The sequence below is a fragment of the Toxotes jaculatrix genome, chromosome 2 (assembly GCF_017976425.1).
Source record: "Toxotes jaculatrix isolate fToxJac2 chromosome 2, fToxJac2.pri, whole genome shotgun sequence".
Lineage (NCBI taxonomy): Eukaryota > Metazoa > Chordata > Actinopteri > Toxotidae > Toxotes > Toxotes jaculatrix.
Genome location: NC_054395.1, coordinates 10,685,234 through 10,703,333, shown reverse-complemented (window position 1 = coordinate 10,703,333; position 18,100 = coordinate 10,685,234). Strand labels below are relative to the sequence as shown.

The 18,100-nt window shown below is 40.8% G+C and overlaps 1 protein-coding gene across 1 annotated transcript; it reads right to left on the bottom strand.

Moving 5' to 3' along the window:
- Positions 1 to 403: 403 nt before the first annotated feature.
- Positions 404 to 17,217, bottom strand: ajap1 (adherens junctions associated protein 1). The gene is made up of 4 exons (XM_041060894.1): positions 16,491 to 17,217; positions 2,124 to 2,211; positions 1,740 to 1,982; positions 404 to 476 (listed from the first exon to the last, which is right to left on the bottom strand). The coding sequence occupies exons 1-4, from the start codon at positions 17,191 to 17,193 to the stop codon at positions 404 to 406; spliced, it is 1,107 nt and encodes a 368-aa protein (XP_040916828.1). The 5' UTR covers positions 17,194 to 17,217.
- Positions 17,218 to 18,100: the final 883 nt, after the last annotated feature.

The following is an 18,100-nucleotide window of genomic DNA, read 5'->3' as shown; positions in this document are numbered from 1 at the left end:
AATATGCTCTTGGTGTAAGAATGAGAGGGGCGAAATTAAAATTCATGAAAATGTTTCAGATATGAAGAGTGAAATCATTAACTGTGAGCATATAGTTTATTAATACTGATATATACATAATTAGTCTCTTATCTCAACTACAGACCTCTGATACTGCACTGAACTGGATTTCTCAACCCTTTCTCATCACTGCACAGAGGATGGAAAGAAGCATAATCATGTCACAAATAACAAACATATGCCAAGTTCCCTTCTATTCCCAAAGTGGGGCAGCATCACCACAGGGATGGAGGTGGCTACGGCTCAGATGATGATTTGCAAGGGGACAAAGTGGCACAGTACCCACCATAGCGTGATTTCAGGAAGTCTCTTCCACCCACAGGAAGTGAAGGCCTTCAGCTCGTCAACAAGAGATCTCGAACCACTTCTCCGACACAAAGGCCACAGGAATCAGCTGTCTTTCAGTGGGGGAGGGCCTGTAGGGTAACATGCAAGAAAGGCAGATCATGAAGTAGATTCGTTTTGATGGATATGATGCAGTTTGATCTTATTACATTAGCATTTTTTTCAATAGACATTATACATTCTCCTAGGCCTGATCTCTCTAGTTAACCTTTAGCCCCACAGTCAATATTGTGCCACTGGTCACAGAGAAACACACAGAGAGATGGAGAAAATCACATACGGAGACCTGCACCTCTTGTAGAAGGTCTTTCTACCCTTCCATGACTTAAATAAATCCAGACACCGGACTATTTACACCAGATGAATTTTCCTACCCTTAGTGACAACATACAGGGTCTGGATAGACAGAGCAATGCGGTTAGATGACTGTTGCTGTTATCCACTCAGTCTACACTTTACCAAGCTTATTGTCACAAAACACATATAATGATGCTTTAACCCCACAGTAGGCCAGATTTCTAAGTAAAACGCACCTGCCTTGTCAGTTTAAATGACTAAGAGGGGCACATCTTCATCCTCATACAGAACTATTTAAGCTCAGAGTATATATGCCTATCCGCCATTTGAAATGCTGTCAGAAAGATCAGTTAAGTAGAAAATGGCACTGTAAAGACGTCACATCTCACTGCCCTACATTTATAACCTGACTCATTATGCAACAACAAAAAAATTACTGGTTGATTTAGATTTTTCCTGTGCAGCTTGAGTGTGCAGAGGGACAGCATTCAGCCAGCACTCCAGGTGTCAGGCAGATGGACAAGGAATGAGGCGATGGACAACAGCACTAAAGGCAACCGATTTATGTATGTTATTTGCTCACAAAAAGCTCTGACTGAAGCTGACTGTGGTTCAGAGTAACACAACAAGCAAGGAGAAGAGTTCAAGGAGTCAAAGCACTTGATGAAGAAAACATCATTTTCATTTCAGTGCACTCCGTCTCATTTGTTTGCATTCTGTCATCTTTTTTTACTCTTTTATAATTTTGTGCACAAGTTATTAGAACATTTATACCTTTATGAAAATGATTATATAGAAAAACAGCAGACATTGATTTCTTAATCCAATTTAAATTGATCCAGTGCTGCTGTTCAGCATGGAGTTCCATAATACTTAGGCCATTAGACTCTGATGACTTGATAATAACAGTTATGATAATAACTGCAGTGGACACAAACATCATTAAAGGATTCAGCAGTATGGATTTCCAATGCTGATTGGCTGAAGAAATATTTTGGTGTGCATCCATCTTTTGTGACACTCCTGGGCCAACGTACCTGTTTCCATTATAAGCAGTCTTGTAGACAGGCGTCTGCTGAATCATCTCATCAGTGTAGATGGGCACGGCAGTCCGAACACACTCATGTGAGCACTGCAGGCTGTCATTGTAGGCAGTGAATATGTCCACCTTGCTGGGCACCCGGGCCGGGGTGAAGTCTGTCAGGTTTTGGCAGCTTTCTTCCTGCTGGTGGATCTTACGCTGATGGCTATTGTGGCGACCATTTCCCGACTGCGCACAGCTACAAAAACACGCACCAAAGACAAGAAACAAACATAAAATCATACCTTGTACCTTTGGTCATCTATGAGGGTTTCTGACAACGAGCGAGCAGAGTAAAGTTCATGTCTTTATGAGTAAAAAGTAAAGGAATCTTTCCTACCAGTTTTTAAGGACGAGTGTTGTGATCAAGGCTGCGATAACCATAATGAGAGACACAGTGATTGTGATTATCTGGTGAACTGCCAAACCTGCAAAGAGATAGAAATAAACACAAGAGCATAGAATTAGAATCATTTTGTGTAGGGAATGTTTTCGCTCTGTTGTTCACAGCAGACTTTTCTTCTCTTATATTATCAGTACTGTACAAACTCACCTCATTCCGCAAAGTATCAAGGGCAGCTCACTTAAAAAGCAGAGGATGACAAGCCAGAACAATTTTGCTCTTCAGTAAGTATTGATGACATTGTCATCCACTGCTATTCATAATTTAAGAGTGATATGAATTATTCCATTACAGTACAGCCAACTGTAATAGATGACAAAGTCCAACTTTTCTCTAAGTAGTTATAAAACTTATTATTCTTATGTCATTAAAAAAAGGAAATAAGCCCCAATTAATATACTGTACATTTATTTTTTAATGTATTATCCCTGTGTATACTAAGTCCTAACTCCTCAAATGGCATACAGACCTTCCCTGTTGGCCTCCCAAATGCATTTTTTAAGCTGAGTGAATCCTCCACTCGCAGCCCCAAACAAGAAGAGCCGGTATGCTTTTTATAACCCTTACTCACCTCAGTGGTCTCTATGGTATCTCGGTAGATTTTGCCTGAAGGCTTTTATTTAAACATTAAATGAGAGCAAATTATTTGATGTAGTATATCAAATAAAATATTTAATCAAAAGGTGATCCTGATAGGTAGTCTGACAGCTTTGAAGCTTGAGGCATGTTAATGCAGGATAGAGGAATGAGGATACATATATATAAAAGCATTAATATTTTCAGAGACAAATTTAAGACACTTATATTTATTGTACTTTAGATTTACATTCTCCTTGGAAACATTTTTTGTGAATTAACAGCTCAAGAAAGTGCTGAAAATAGATAGAAAAGTGGGCAATAAGACAAGCAATATCAACTGAAACTTGAACAATCTATAATGCAAATGCAAAATTGTTTGGCAGAAAATGTTTTGGCAGATCTTAAGACCCTAAAAATACACTACTTGAATACACTACTTGAAGCTGTATTAATTGAGTTTTTGGCCACTTGGGGGCAGTGGAACAAACTAACAAGATAACACAACGTCACAAGTATTATAATTTTAGAAATGTCAAAATGTTGTGGAAAATGTGTTAGAAAACAGTAGCCTATTTACACATCCAGTAATGCAGAGCATTAGCATTTAGAACTGCATTTCACTTGTGAATATCGGACTGAATATGAGTCCTTACTCTCTTTTTGGCTCCGTTTTGGTCTCCACCAACCCCTGAGAAAACTGTCTGGCTCTTTAGCTGATAAATGCTCCATAATATTCACCCACTAGTCGCTAACTGTGTCTGTCCTTCGTTTGGTGTTGGGTAGTGTAGTGGCTGCATCTGAGCTTTTTTTCACTGAAACAGGCTGCTTAATGCGTCTGGAAATGAAGTTGATAATGGTGGAGTTTGTGGTCTGAAAACCAAAATAATGAGCTCAAAGTGGCTAAAATGCTATGCAGAGCTGAGGGGAAGTGCAAGGGTGGCAGTAATGCTCTGCTAGTATGTCACTAAAAGCAGCCCTTTTCACATTATACATTCACTCATTCATTGTAAATATAAAAGGTATTAACCAGAGAGGCTTTAAGTAACTGTAGATGCCCTGTTACATCTAGGGAAGGCTTAATTATTTCATTATTTTTGTGGTAATGCAATGCTTTGCCTCTAAACTAAGTATCTGAACCACAGTAAACAACTCCAGCCAGAACTTCTCCATTGGTCACAAGCTCATATCTCTTCGTACCCACCAACTGTTAATGCTCATGATAAACTGGGCTGCTGAAGATCTGCTTGCACTTGTCTGCCTGCTCTCAGAAAATAATTATTGGAAAAAATTAAAACCCAATTATCGTGCTATCAAAAGGACAGCAGGGACACTGGTTGAGAAAATGATAACTCATGCAGACTGGGTCCTCTATATTTTATAAACACTGAACGGTAGAGAATAAACTCTTGTAAGGTTTTGTGTATTTCAGTGATTGTTTTTGTTTAATTCAGGGATTATAAACCCACAAGCCTCTGTACAATCATAAGTCAAACCAGAGCAATGAAAACCATGTAATCATGATTCCACATATTTTGTGACATCTTCCAGGTATGGGGTTTAAAGGCTTGGTTTTCCAAGCTTTCTAGACAATGCAAAGCCCTAAAAATGATATTTTAGTATTAGTATTCTTTGAATGAAGTCTTTCGGTTATGCGCTGCATCTTAACCAGATTACAGATATGAATGTGGACCAAATGTTCTCTGTCCGCTCCCTTTGTTCTGTATGACTAAAGTACAAAAGCATTGTTCTTATTTAAACTCTTAAGACTCCCATGTGTGCTGATCTCTCACTTTTGCCAGAGGACAGTAATCCACAAACAAAACTGTGGTGTACATGTCTCAAGTGAGGATTAGTGCAAGTCTATTGCGCTGTACTGTATGGTTAGTGTGTTGTGCATGTGTGTGGGTGAGTGAGAGAGCATGAGGGGGACTAGGACACAATGACACACTGCAGCAGGTGACATGGTGCAGGAGGAAAAAAAAAGAAAAGAAAAGCCGTCATCATGAAAATGCCCACGTGGGCCTTATACATCTCACCTCTCCATCAGCCAGCTGCCTAGCTGCTGATCCAAGCCAATTTGTCTTCGGGAAGGCTCAATAGGAAGTGCTGCTCAGTCATTTTGGAAAAGCACAGGGTCTCTCCTCTGCCTTCCTGCTGCCTGGACAGTCACCTATTGGATAATAAACTTCTGTGGGCAGGGCCATACAAAAGGCAGGCCAGGTCAACTTTGGATTAATGATATCTCTGGCCAGCTCAGGGAAGCCTTACCCTCCCAGTGCAACCAGAGTCCCTTGCCACGACAAAGGCACTTTAACTTATCAGGCGAGTGATTTGCATTTCTCTCATATCCCCTCTCTATCCTCCATCTCCCTCTCTGCCTGTCTCCGGCTGACGTCAAGGCTGTTAAGTTGAAAGTGTTGAGTTATAAATTAACATCTGTCCAAGTTCAGGCATAATACAGCTTGCCCCTGACCTTGATCAATAGCTGAAGTGTCTGCTGAGAATTGTTTCATTTTACATTCATGTCAGAGTGAAAGTGGGCACTTCCCAGTCAGTAGATTTTAAATCCAAAGCTGCACTTTGCAAATTTCTCCTCTTACACCACAACTGATTAAATCACATTATGGGCCTATATTAGCCTGTATTCTGTTCCTTCCTTGTATGGACATTCCTCTGCCCAGGAAAGGAAAACCAGTGAAACTTATGAGTAAATTACAAACTGTCATAAGGTGCGTGAAACCACTGATTTGTGAATGTGATGTCAGTGAACACACCATGCATGTTTAGCAGCCTCGCCAGTCTGTTATTTGGATTCAGAGGAATCCAGTTGCTCAGTTGGTAAACATGAACATGCTGTGGGTAGTTTACTGATGCTATGTTACATGTTTTCGGGGTATTAAGTCTAAATAGCTCATTAACAGTTACTTCAGGCTGCCATATGGGGCCAAAAATATGCAAACTTTCCTGGCACAGCTCTTTAATGAAACAAATGGACCCAAGAATGTGAGGTCCTGAAACACAAACACCAACATGAAGTCCATTATAACCTCATTTTCAGGGCAGTACGTTTAAGGGTGCAGGGATAATAGAGAAGATAATGACATGGGTGACAAATCTGAGAGCAGAGGCCAATTCTATTTTCATCCACAACTGCCAGTTGGGGGGTGGAAAATTTGGCCTGGCTATCTAAAACTCATTGTGTCCTGGCAGTCAGGTTGAAAAATCACCTTTGGCAGTCACCTTGCTTTAGAGATACCCGGTTAGGTTTTGTTTGGCCAAATCACTGCCAAACAAAAAGAGGCTGAGAGGGAGATGGATAGAGAGAGAAAGGGACAGAAAAAAAGGAAGGGACAGAAAGGGATACGGAGAGGAGGAGACAACTAGCTTGTGACCTCTGTGGCAGCGGGATTAGAGCTCCCATCAGTGCTCCCAGTGAGAAATAAATGAGATTTTTCGCCTTCTTGGCCAAGACAGTTTGATGAACATGTCAAAGAAGAGCATAGAATTTTAACCAACTTTTAATAAGCAATCCCCAATTTAGACATAATAACAGTGCGGCTTCAATAAATGTGTGTGAAAGCTAATGCCTGGTTTGTAGCACCTTAAAAACTCGCCAGTATGGTTTTTACCATTGTCACATCTTGGTCTTTTCAGGCTGAACGCATAAAAAAATTTGTGTTATTAATCTTTATGTTTCCAGAAACACAGCAACACGCTAGAAAAACGTTCTGGTTCTGTCAGCGTTGCGTCTATAGCTTGTTCTACTGCCCCCAAGTGGCACACAAAAAAATCGGTTAATGCAGCTATGAGCTCAAACCTGAACCTTCATAGCTACAGTCAACAAAATGTAGATTATATGTGCAACTCAACACATTTCTTGTGCTGTCAAGTGGTAATTAGTAATGTATTATTAGTATGACACTGTTGCTGTATTTATTTCTGTTCCTGGTTCATTCAGTTTGTCCTTTAAGGGTTAATGAAAATGAAAAATGATCAGCCATTGTTTAGTCAAAACTGCGGTCGTGTGGAAACTGTTTTCATTATATATGACTTTGAAAAAAAGGATGCAAGTGTTTGCAGGTTTCTGAGAAGAAACTAATAAAAATGTACCTATGGCAGCTTTATGGAAAGACAATCCAACATAAGTCATTCAAATGTGAGGAACACAGGCATCTATCAGAGTCTATGGCTATACCTCTTAGTAGTTATGGTCACTAGCCTGAAAAATCGGCAATAGCTTTAGCTTCCCATGCGGAATATTTCCCATAATCCCCACAATATAGGAATTTCCTTTCCTTGAAGAGCATTTTAACACTTCGAATGAAGGACAACCACCTTTTCCATAGCAGACAATTTGACTTGCCATGGTAGCAAAAGTTACTTATAAACATTAACGGTGGCTTTGTTGTATTCAAGTGTCCCAGTAAGCCATGACAGTGTGATAAGGAATACACCAATGAATATACCAGGACCCTGAAGCGGCTAAATGGAATTCAGCCATCATTCATTTTATTATTCATACCTGTGCCTTTTCTACTGTGATATGTCACATGAAAAAATCTTACTGCTCAGAATCTGGTAATGTATTTTCTTACCCTGCCTGTAATGCATGAATGAATGAATGAATGACCTTCTGTCAAAACACTTATGATACTTAACCATATTTAAGTTGCCGTGACAGGCAATGTCCTGCAATTAAAAAATGTCTTGATTATAAAAATAGCACTTTAGGCTCTATGTCCCATGTTAAAATAACACATTAGTAAATATTGCTATGGTCAGCCATAACATTTAGTAAGCAAAGACCAGACGGCCTTGACATGCAACTATTTTTAGTTTGTTTATACAGTTTTTGACCTTGCTGAATTCCTGAATTGTCTGTTTGCAGTATACGTGGTGAATTATATGACAACATCTAAACTGCAGGCAGTTAGTGCTCTGAAAAATGCCCAGTGTAACCATTTCAAATAAAGGCAATACTGGACAAATGATGAGGGAAAGAGAATGGCTAATTTTTATGCATGTATGCATAAGTTACTGTCAGTAGCAACAGTCTTTAGTTGTTTGTGTGTGTGTACGCCAGACCGTTTGTATGTAGTGGGAAGCCCTATCACACATCCGTTGCAAAGAGCCATTTGGGGCTAATGGTGCCTACACCCACTCAGTGTTGGCTTAAAAGCTCCTGAAAAATGTGGGAAAGGCCCCTCATTTGTAAAACAGAGTTGCAGCTTACAAAGGTTGAGCCACTTCGCTCCCACACACCACAAAGCACATTTGTACAGGCATATTCAATACACGCTAATACGCTGCGTGACCCCTCCAAGATCGTCTCTCACACAACCAGGCACCTGAGCAGGGCAGGTTGGGGGAAGGCTTCCGTCAAAGGCGGCCTGCTGATAGTTAGGAATTGCCAATTAACGCTGGTGTCAAAGTGTCAATCTGGGCTGATTTCCACTGAGTCACCAAGCAATCTAAAACACTTATCGAAGAAGAGGGTGCTGAGAGAGGGAGAGAGAAGAGCAGGGCAGAGAGAGAGAGAGAGAAGGGGAAAGTTGAAGAGGGAGAGATCAGAAACAATTATTCTCCATGCCTTTTCTCTCAGTGTCAAAGGCATCACTGTATAATTCAGTCAGGATGGATGGTAAACGCTAGAATTGCCCCCCCAAAAAAGGTGGTAGCCAGAGTATACTGCTTCAGTGATGGCATCCCATCCAGGAGGATACACTTGCCTTATGTGCCTGCCTGTGTTAGGAACAGTGGGGAATACACAGCAGCTCATCCTCTTAACAACCGACAAATGAAAATGACTGCAGTTTTCAGGTGGGTGTGAAATGGCATTGCTACTGAGGCAGCTTCAGTCAGCCATCCTGAAATCTGTGTACTGTCATGTTGGTGACAGGAGGTAATTTTTACCACACAAAAGCTGAGCAGAATTGTTTCGCAGGTGAATGGGCTCTGAAACACATCATGCATGCACCTGCAATTGTCTTCTCGTCTGCATATTGTATCATTCTCTTGTCTTTCCTGTCAAGTAACACTGTGTAATTTTTCAGCAAAACTGAAAGTCTCACAAATGCTAAATTAAATAAACTCAAATTAGACTGAAAAGGGGGTCATATTAAAATTCTGCCCTATCCCTTCTGATTGACAGCAAAATCCTCCTGTATCCAAAATAGTGTCTCAGTCAACATCTGCACTTCTCTTCCTTTAGGCAGATGTGTCAAGCCATGAAGAAAGAGCTGAGCAGCAGAGAAACAGAAAGTGAAACAGCATCTGCTCAGTCTGGCCCCTTCATCTCCTCTTGGCTGAGTTCTCTGTAAATCAGGGAAAGGGGGTTTGACTCTGCACGCCTGTCACCAGGCATCAGCATTTAAGTCCAGATTTAACACTCGAGAAAAGGAGATTCATTTTTACCCACTTTATTGAGAGTCAATACAGAGAGTAATGGCAAATTTATTGGATTGCCATGGTAACCGTTGGGAAAAGTGGTTTCTCTCTGTCTCTGTGTCTCTCACAGTTGAAGAGGCTGTATTGTACGCCTCTACAGATCTAACACAGGTCAAAATGCTGCATTACATTGTTCACTGAGCTCACTTCTTTAAAAATAGATTCCTGAGACACTTAACATACATTTTACATGTGCTCACTTTGCTCTACAGTGGATGTAGACTTACTTATTTACTCCATTCATTTAACCCTCCACCCCCTTCACAAACTTCAAGCTGTCATGTGAATTGTTACCAGATGGATCTATTTGTTTTTAAATACCTGCTGGCTTCCTACACTGGATGTCATCTTTTATTCTAAACTTCTGCTAATTGTGTCTGTTTCAGGAAGCCACATTACAGACACAGACAGATCTGTAAGGCTTGACTGCACCTTTCAGAAACACTCAGTAGTTTTTGCTTACTCCAAACAAAACCTGTGACATTTAACCCTGAGATTTTCAGACCGTCTAACAAGACCCAAGTTGTCAGTAGGGGCTTTGCTGACTGTAGTTTTAATAATCTCATATCCATAATGGAGCAGACAGCTCCATCTGTGTAGGGGTAGAGGGGGGTTGCAGTTACTAGCAGCACAATCACCAGGAACAATCGGTGAGCATCTGGAGGCACCACAGATATAACCCTCCACCCCACCTCCACCCACTTTCTCCCGTTCTTTCTCCTTTGACATCTCCTGTATGATGGCCAGAGCAATGTGATATACTGATATATGGGGGAAAAAAATGTGAAGCAGGTAAAGGGTATTTGCTGAAAGCCTGATTATGTGCAACATTAACTTCTTGATACTGGGAAAGGTGTTGGATTTCCCACATTAACAGAAAGAGTTGTTCCCTTTGTTGTCCTGCACTGTCATTGCCAACAGTGAGTGGGAGTTAAGACACATAGCCTACAGTCAACAAGTGCAAAAGAGACAAGCTGTGGCGAGCTGTCATGTACTTTCTCTGTGTCACTACATAGCTGGTTTTCAAACAAACCAAACCACAAAATGTCACAGTACAAGGCTAGAACTGATTGTACGCCTTCACTAGCAAGCAAAGTTAAAGTTTGCATCCATGTCTATCTGGACTCATGTAATATATGTAGTAAAGACTTTGAAGGAATTTAATAAAGGGTATTAAGTGCATTTTTTGGCAATATAGAAGTCATCACTGTATTCACATGTATAATTTCAGAGAATAATTTAAAGTGTCTTCACTTTCTCACACATCTTCAACCGCTCAGCTCAGAAGATAGTCACAACAGTTTAAAGGTGCGCACCAAAGATTGTCACTAATTCAGAGTCGAACCAAATTGGAAATATGGTTACCATCAGCCCTTCTGTTCCTGAGTTAAGGTGCAGAATAATGTCCAGAAAAGTTTTTACACTATGATGTTACAGTGAAGCTGACCTTTGACCTTTTGAATATAAAATGTTATTACTTCATTAGACATTTGTGTGAAATTTTGTTACAATTAGCTGATACATTCTCGAGTTATGGCCAAAAACTTGTTCTGTGAGGTCACAGTAACCTTTGACCTTTGACCACAAAATTCCAATCAGTTCATCCTTGAGTCCAAGTGAACTTTTGTTCCAGACATAATGAAATTCCCTCCTGGCGTTTGTGATGTATAGCTTTAACGAGAATGGGGCGGACAGACGGACAACCCAAGAACACAATACCTCCGCCCACAGCCTTCACCAGTGCAGAGGCACAAAAAACTAATGAAACAAGTCAAGAACATGACCAAGCCAAAGGCAGGCATGAGGATACAATATAAAGTGGGTTCTTCATTAGGTCATTTTCACCTTTCTGTTTAAATAAATACATGGTCAGTGTCCAACCCCTGGTGTCCACTACAGCTATTTAAAGTTTTCTATATCACATTATTGCTGTTGAGTTAAAGTTAAATTTGCTGTGCAGCAGTAGCAGATTTTGTAGAACAGTTCTAAAGTTTCCTCATTTCAAAAGACACATCACACTGCTCTTATTCACACTGACTGATACAAACAAAACAATCTGAGTGAGACTCAACAGTCAAATAACATGGCAGGTTTTCCATTTAAATTAAGATCAGCATTCCTCAGTCATCATTACTGCCAGAGAAAAAGTACATTTTATCTGCAAAGGAAGAGCATATAAATTACCAAATAAATGGGCACTGAAAGCTCTGAATCACAGCAACACTGATAAAAATGCCTGAGTACCAACAAAACTCTACCACTCATCCTGCATTTGCTATACTGGCCCTAGCTGGTATCACTCAGATGGTAATTTTGTGAACACAATGAATGAATCAGTGAGTGTTTGGACATGAAATTCCTCTGCACAGTGGTAAAAATGGGTAATTTAATAAGGAGACTCAGACTGATCAGATTCAGGCTGTTAGTACAAAATATGTGTATGTGTGTGTGTGTGTGCAGCTCTGACTTAATGTGAGGAGACATTTCATTTTAGGAGGCAGGAAACTTTGACAACTTTTCCAGTGTGCTCTGAAGCTTGCATTTCTACATTTCCTTTCTATCTTCGTGGTGAAACAGGCGCAACAGGCTGTCAAAGCTGCATGATCACTTGATGTATTAATGATGATACGGGATCACAGTCAAGCTCGAACCTTGAAGATTCAGGATGCCGTTCGCCATCTACTTCTGTGTGAGAGAGGCATTTTGAAATCATTTCCTCTCCTCCGCTCTGCCTCCTCACACAAACAACCACTTGCATCCTTCCCTGACAGTGATGTGCACACACACCCCCATATAAACACACACACACACACAGCATGAGATGATTGCGGTCATGATACACACATGCCATATGGGGCTGAGACAAAGTACACTAATAGGCTGCATTTGTGCTAGTTGCCTACAGTATTCATGAGTCATGGTGAGATAGTTCACACAACCCATTTATTGCAGGGGTGAATGCACATACTGTAATCCCATAGTTGCTGAGAGACTGACTAGCAATGAAAGATAAATTTTCTGACCTGCAGTGGCTGAAGCATTTATGTGAAACAATGAGTATTCTTTCCTAAAAAAATATATATATATATTCTAATGTGGATGTATAAAGAAACACAAATAAGTCATATTCAGTTCAGACCCCATTTCTGGCCTCACTTTCCTGAATGGGATTAACAGATACAGAAAACAAGCAAAAGAATAGATGAAACTAGCTGAATATTTTATTAGTCAACAACTGGTTTAGTGATTTACCAGAAGTTTTTGTCATTTGCTGATCCGACGGAGTAAACACTTGTTAAACATAGATTTGGGCTTTGGTAACTTGTGATGTGTATTTTTCATTATTTTTGACATTTTAGAGACAAAATAATTCTGCCAATCAACTGAATCCACGGTACTAATAAATATTGGATCACAGTTCTGTATTTAATACAGACATGTTATGAGCCAACTGTCATTTCTACATCAGCGCTTTGAGATTACAATTAGCTGTGAGTGCTGTGGATCTCAGGGTAGCTGGGTTCGTTTCTCCCAGAGGTTTACTCTGAGCTGATACTGGATGAAAGAAGCAGGGAGAAATACTGAGAGACACAAATGCAGATTGATACTCTGATTACTGGGAATAATCAAATAGTGGGAAATTACAACAGCAGTAAATTTGGCTGTTAGTTGGTTAACACGATAAGTTGTGTAAAGCTCATAACACTGCACTGGGCTCAGATCATTTGGTGTTCATAGAGCTGCGTGGTTTGCAGCCTTCCCTGCTTGCATTTGAATGCTCAAATTGGAATGTGTCAGCGCTGCCATGAAAACAAGCAGATCTTACATTATTCACCTGAGATAGGTTAGCTCGGCGCAGCAAGTGTAAGCCTGCAGGCTGACAAGATGCAACAATGGAAGGAAAGCCAGATACAGTAGCCACCGAGCAGCTGGATGGCAACGCACAGAATTTAGATGTCAACATACTGCAGATTCAGGACTGAACATCTGTGAATGTACAAAAGCAAATATACATAGTGCATACACGGTAACGCATTTTTCAGTCTAATACATTTCAATTATCATGATGCTGTGTGCATGTGCACCAGCCGTTCAGTAGTCTAGTACAGAAAAACACCTTTCACCAGCCCCTCTGTGTGAACTAACATGTTACAGTTATGTCCAGAGGATTATCTGAGCCACTTCATGTTTTGTGACTGGATTGGCAATCTGATATTTAAAAAAAAAAACAAACATTAAGTGTAAATGCAACCAACAAGCATTCAAGGCTAACTGAAAGCCTGTTGCTCAAACCCTGATGTAGTCGTGATCCCAGATCTCAGCAATTACTTTTGGTGAGTGCAATTCTTTTCTTAACTGATAGAGGTGGTGACCAAATTTTAAAAAATGAGGGTTCAAATAGCCAATGTAAGAACAGTTTTTCCTTGTACAGTAAAAGAACAATCCGATCTGTATTTGTGGCAATGATAAATGCATCATGTATTATGTATGAGTTGTGTACAATGTGTATGTGTCTTCGTTCCTCAGTCGTTTGCAAAACCGCATCTCTTAAACTCCCCCTTCAGGGACAAATTATTTTGCGAATTGAACTGAATACATGCTGAAATATATCAGAAGACACAAGGAGAAATCTAGGTGAGCTGTGATTATCACCTCGCTCTGATTAAGATACTCAGTTAAATGTGTTTGCATGAGTTTTTTACAATTAAAATTTGCATTAATCAGACTAAGACTGAATGTAATGTATCTATAAACATCCTCAAAGACAAAGCAGGACAGATAAGAGTAAGAGACAGAGACAAAGTGAAGCACCTCTCCTTCACTAATAGTTTCATTTCATCAGCAGTTCAATGCTGTGCCGTTGGTGTGGTAATTATTATCTTGTCTTGGGGCCAATATGAGGCAGACATGGGTTTAATGTGTTGTGTAGGCAAAGGAAAGTTTTCTAAGCACCCCGGCAGTGCTTTGAAAAGTGATTCTGTTCACTTGCCCTGATGGGACACAGTCTGCTTATTGATACAACAATGTGCATCCAGTCGGAAAAAAAGTTGTTGGTTTTTTTTTTTTTCCCTCATCAGCTTTCAGTTAGGAGTGGTGACTGATTTCCTCCAGGATACAATATCAAGCTATCATTTTGACTCACAGGTGGTCTCACACTCACCTCCCCAATTAAGAGAAAATGAAGAGATCACAATCACAACAACGCTGACAAGACAATTACATACTGCCATTCCATTTCGCATCCAATATGCTCACGTCAGTCACCATAGTACATATGTTTTTACCGCTAATATTAAAGCCGTATTTTATAGTAATCTTTGTTGCAGTGTGACAGCTGAGGCTTTTTCTTTTATATGAAAAGGACTGAGAGGATACAGTAATATCAGCAACAGCATCTGTGTTTGCTTGTGGTCTCTGTCCAGGACCTATTGCTGCTTATGTTTTTTTTTAACTGAATACAGGAATTATGGTGTTTCACAATTATCAATTAAGTTAAATGACATTATCACAGTTCATCTCCAAGTTAAAATATATGCATGTGAGGCCACCAAACAAAAACACTTTGTACAGCTCCACAAAAACAGCATGATTCAAGTGTTGGGAATGAAATGATTAAAAACACTGAAGTCCTAAAACAGCACAAATGAATTGTCTTGTGAATTTGGCTTGAATTCATGACTGAGCTAAAATAGATATTTTGTTCAGTTCTACTGTTCATACCGTCTCACATTCCTCTGTGCTTTGAGGCATTTTTCACTGTAATTGAAAAAGAGCTGGCCAAGGACTTTTGATCACCCTTTCTGTTCGCTGCCCAATTTTATGACATCTATATTAATGCACCAAATGGGAAACCTTCAATTAGCATAGTCCTTGTTCAGAAGTTGTTAAACATGACTTATATTTTATGACTACCTGTATGGTCCATTTAAAAAGCCATGTTCCTCATGGACTTAATGAAATGGTAAATCTGATATGCCTGACTGGGAGGTTTGTGTGTCCACAGCACAGAGGGACTGTCCATAAACTCACACATTCCCACGTACACTATTTCAGGCATGAGAGCCACAATATGGTCAAGGACATCCTCTGTGAACCCTGTGATATTTGAAGTTGCAATATCATACTAATGAAACGTAGGTAATTATGCTGGATCAGTATTCATGCACTTCGGTCGAAAGGTGAAAAAAGTGTACCATAGTATTATCAGAGGAACAGATAGGAGAAAAAATATTATTATTTTATTATTAGTTAGTTTTATCTATTCTTTTTGCAGTTTGGAAGTGGCAGGATTCATGCTACGCAAAATGCTGCCACATGCTTCTTTTCACCTGCTAGCATAAATGATAGCATGATAAAAATGTAGACCTACAGCAGCCTCCCGCATGTGAACAAACAGATTGTGTTTGCTGGAACACACACACAATGTAAAGTTAGAGGTAATGTTACTGGCAATCAAAACATGGATTTTTGTCATGGTGGTTAGTGAGAAATTTGCCCCTATGTGACCACTGAGTCTTTTAAACTGATATAATTGTTCAGCATTCAAGTTTCTTCTTACACCAAGACTTTCATTAACTTTAGGACTACGTGCTCCATACAAACACCTACACAATAAGCACACAGGCAGCTGAGGCATTTTTTTTTTTTTTTTTTGTATAAATTGGCAAAGCAGAACATTTCTAATCCAGTCTTGTAGTGTTGAGCTCGTCACTGTGCATGTACGTTACTCTGTCGGTCCATGTGGCCCCAAACATGGATTAAAGGCTCATTTCTGAATTTTAGGTCTGTGTACACAGATCGTTTGAGGTTTCACAGGTGCTAGACAAGTCTTAATATATAGCCTTAGATACCTCGTCACATGACAAACTGGAGCCATACTAAAGCCTGTTTATCTCGATACTAAACACTTGAGACACCACTCTTAATCCATGGTATTTCTTACTGTGCTATGCAGATTTCTTATTTGTGTTCAGTACTAATTTTAATGAATTAGTTTATTGTCTCTCGTAAAAGGTAAATTGAGCTGTTATTTAGTTAAAATGACAGGCTGTAGAGCAAAACCTAAGGCACGGGGTTGGGCACCATTGGCCCCGAGGGAAAACCTTCTCAGCACTTTAACTGTTTTGTACTGAAGACATGGTTTAAATCTGCAAAGCGTGTCTGGGAAGAAAATGCAACAAAGGCACCTAAAACAAAGATTCCTTTAGCCTACTCACTCATATTAAGAATAAAATTCACAGTAGATGATCAGCTGAATAGCTATTTTACATGTCTTACCTGGTGTGTCCCCATATGGCTTTGGTGGTTTGACAGTCTCAGAGCTGACAGGGGCCTTGGTGGTGCTCAGCCTCTTGGGCTCTGGTGTAGTCACTACAGTGAACGTCCTTTGGGTGGGCCTGGTTGTAGTGCTAGTGGTTGTGGCCACTGTGGTAGTTGAGACCCTGGTGAACAGCGTTACATTCGGCTCTGGTTTGTCATCGCCATCTATGCTATCTGTCCCTGTGGGTCCCCAGTCGATAAATCCGGCCACCGTGGTAGTCCGGCCCTCCTGAGACTTGTCATAGCTGTCCCATTTGAGCTGCCTTCTGGCTCTAAGTAACAACCTCACTGTGTCTCCTTTGCTCCCACTGGATAAAGCCACTGGAGCTTCTGCTATAACAGCCAAAGGATCACCTGTTTCCATTTGAGAGTATCTCAACCGACACTCCTTACACGCCGCTTGTCCTTTAGGTGCTGCCTTCCGATGCTTTTGACCCTTGACTTTTGGCCCTGTCCCTGCCCTGTTGTCTTGGGGAGGAGGGACAGGATTGAAGAGCCGGTGGGCCAGCGGGCTCACTGTTCTCCAGTGAAGCTTATTGGGCGTGTCCCAGAGGGGCTGCAACCGAGGCCGTGAGCGAGGCACCGATTTGGGCGTGAGTTTGATCCCCAGACCCTGACTGAGGGGGCTGCACACAGAGAAGTCCAGGGTGAGGTGGGTCATGGCCAGCAGGATCCACACCCGGTGCCCCACACAGCTGCCTGGCCTCAAAGCAGACGGACTGCAGAGGAGGGAGAAAGTAAATGAGAGAAACTGTTTTAGATTCAAACACAGTGAGGTACATGTACAAATCAGGTTCCCTCCATCTCCCACCCTCAAGTAAATGGCCCATTGTAAAGATTCACATCTGTATTCACCCTTCATGTGCACTCTTGGCAAAGTTCTACTCCACAACTTCTTAAACTCCCACTCAATTAAGCTTCGATAATAATTAGCTTTGGCGAGCGCCTCTTGAATTACAGTATAAAGGTCAGACTCAAAGTAAATGTTGTAAAACGTGAAAGATTATGGATTTGCACTCTGCTCTCAGCTGTCAAAAGCAGTGAGGACTTATCCTTGATGTTACAGATTCATATCAATCCAGGGATGATTACACTGACACACAAGGTCAGGCCTGGTTTAGCTGATCATCATATTCCGCATTATCTTCCACAGACACAAAGTCATCTGATTCCCAAAGGACAATTTGATTATGCAGTGCAATGATCGGGGAGGTAACACGCAATGCCAGCAGGCGACACAGCATGACAAGTATATCGCAGAAATCTTCACCTATTCGGCTCTGGCATTAATTTATTCAATACCAGAGTGTGTCCCGAAATGTCCTTTGTTACATTACAAACCTGACTTCTGCTCATCAACAAGATGGCAAGGTGATAGATAGGCTGGCTGTTCAGGCTGGGACCCTGCAGCGGACTGATTTTACAGCCAACCTTCAGTGGCCCCTGGGACAAAGCTCATTGATTCCTAAGGGAGAAAGCTCATTATGGGCTATCTTTCATCTCTGCTGTCCTTGGCCAATTTAAGCCCACACAGAGGACTCATTTTGGAAGCATCACAGAGGTGATGA